Source organism: Athene cunicularia (assembly GCF_003259725.1).
Source record: "Athene cunicularia isolate RWA chromosome 2 unlocalized genomic scaffold, athCun1 chr2_part1, whole genome shotgun sequence".
Taxonomy (NCBI): Eukaryota; Metazoa; Chordata; class Aves; order Strigiformes; family Strigidae; genus Athene; species Athene cunicularia.
In genome coordinates this window covers 3,177,838-3,179,392 of record NW_020799095.1, presented here as the reverse complement: position 1 = coordinate 3,179,392, position 1,555 = coordinate 3,177,838, and the positions used below count along the sequence as shown (strand labels likewise).

At 59.5% G+C, this 1,555-nt stretch overlaps 1 protein-coding gene across 2 annotated transcripts in view; it reads left to right on the top strand.

Moving 5' to 3' along the window:
- Positions 1-1,411: 1,411 nt before the first annotated feature.
- ELP6 (elongator acetyltransferase complex subunit 6) overlaps positions 1,412-1,555 on the top strand; it is an 18,166-nt gene continuing 18,022 nt past the window's right edge. Inside the window, exon 1 of one of the 2 annotated variants that reach the window (XM_026842825.1) lies at positions 1,412-1,539. In XM_026842825.1, coding sequence (XP_026698626.1) covers positions 1,486-1,539 — 54 coding nt within the window. In that variant the 5' untranslated portion in view covers positions 1,412-1,485. The remainder of the gene's footprint in view (positions 1,540-1,555) is intronic. The other variant, XM_026842826.1, reaches the window with a different exon arrangement.

Here is a 1,555-nt window from a genome sequence, read left to right as displayed (position 1 = left end):
CAGGTAACGTAGGGGAAAGGTGAATTCAGTGCCAAAAAATGCAAATTCAGGCACACAGTCAAAAATAACACTAAATAATGTTGATTTTTGTGCTTACAGGCTGTAGATTTGCAGTTACTACTCAGCTGCTAGTTGGGAACTGCTGCGGCTCATTCTCTGTGTCCCAAATTAATGTTCAGCAGCACTCAAATGTGCTACTAATGCAATAGGAAATGTTAAGGGAGTAACAGACCCCTCCCAAATATTCCACTGTCCCAAGGTATATTATGTCTGCCATAGAAACCCAGGGGCCTGCAGTCACAAAGGGGTGTAGGGGGGCACATTTGGGCCAGAGATCAGGGTGGTGACCAGTGCCAAGTCCAGCTGGAGGCCAGTCACTGGTGGCTGGTACTGGGATGCAATCCCATTTAGGACTTTCACAGAATCACCTCAGTTGGAAAAGCCCTTGAAGATCATCTCATTCAGCCATGAACCTCACCCTTATTGTTCCCAACCCAACAGATCCCCCAGCGCTGGGTCAGCCTGACTCTTCAACCCGTCCAGGGATGGGGACTCCCCCCCTGCCCTGGGCAGCCCATTCCAACGCCCAACAGCCCCTTCTGCAAAGAAATCCTTCCTCAGAGCCAGCCTGACCCTGCCCTGGCACAGCTCGAGGCCATTCCCTCTTGACCTGGTGCTGGGTCCTTGGCTCAAGAGACTCATCCCCCCTCTCTGCACCCTCCCATCAGGGAGTTGCAGAGGGCCAGGAGGTCTCCCCTCAGCCTCCTCTTCTCCAGACTGAACCCCCCCAGTTCCCTCAGCCGCTCCCCAGCAGACCTGTGCTCCAGACCCTGCACCAGCTCCGTTGCCCTTCTCTGGACACGCTCGAGGCATTCAATGGCCTTTTTGGGGTGAGGGGCCCAAAACTGAACCCACTCATCGAGGGGCGGCCTCACCAGTGCCGAGCACAGGGCTCAGATCCCTTCCCTGTCCCTGCTGGCCACGCTGGTGCTGACACAAGCCAGGATGCCATTGGCCTCCTTGGCCCCCTGGGCACACTGCTGGCTCCTGCTTAGCCAGCTAGCAATAACCAACTCCCCCAGTGATCGTTTCACTAACGATCAGGATGGCGAGATGTGCTGGGGGGCCTGGGCAGGCTGGAGAAATGGGCTGAGAGGATCCTCATGGAGCTCAACCACCGGAAAGGCCAAGTCCTGCAGCAGGACAAACCCGAAGCACCGGGAAAGGCTGTAGGCTGCCCAGCCAAAGCCCCCTGGCAGAGGAGGGCGGGATGGGCGCCAGGCTAAGGGTGCCCAGCGACACTGCTCTACCCCCTCCCTCCAGCCGCCTGAGGGAGAGCGGGAAAAAGGCGGGCTACGGCCACACCCCCCAGCTCCCGCCCCTCCAGCAGGCGGCGCCGTCGGGCTCCGCTCTGCGCATGCGCGGGGCCCGCAGAGCTTCGCCCACCCGGAAGCCTCCGGGTCTCCGCTGCTGCGGCTGCCCGCCATGTTCGCGGAGTTGAACGACCTGCTGGACGCTTCCCCGCAGCGGCCGGAGACGGTAAGAGGGAGGGAGG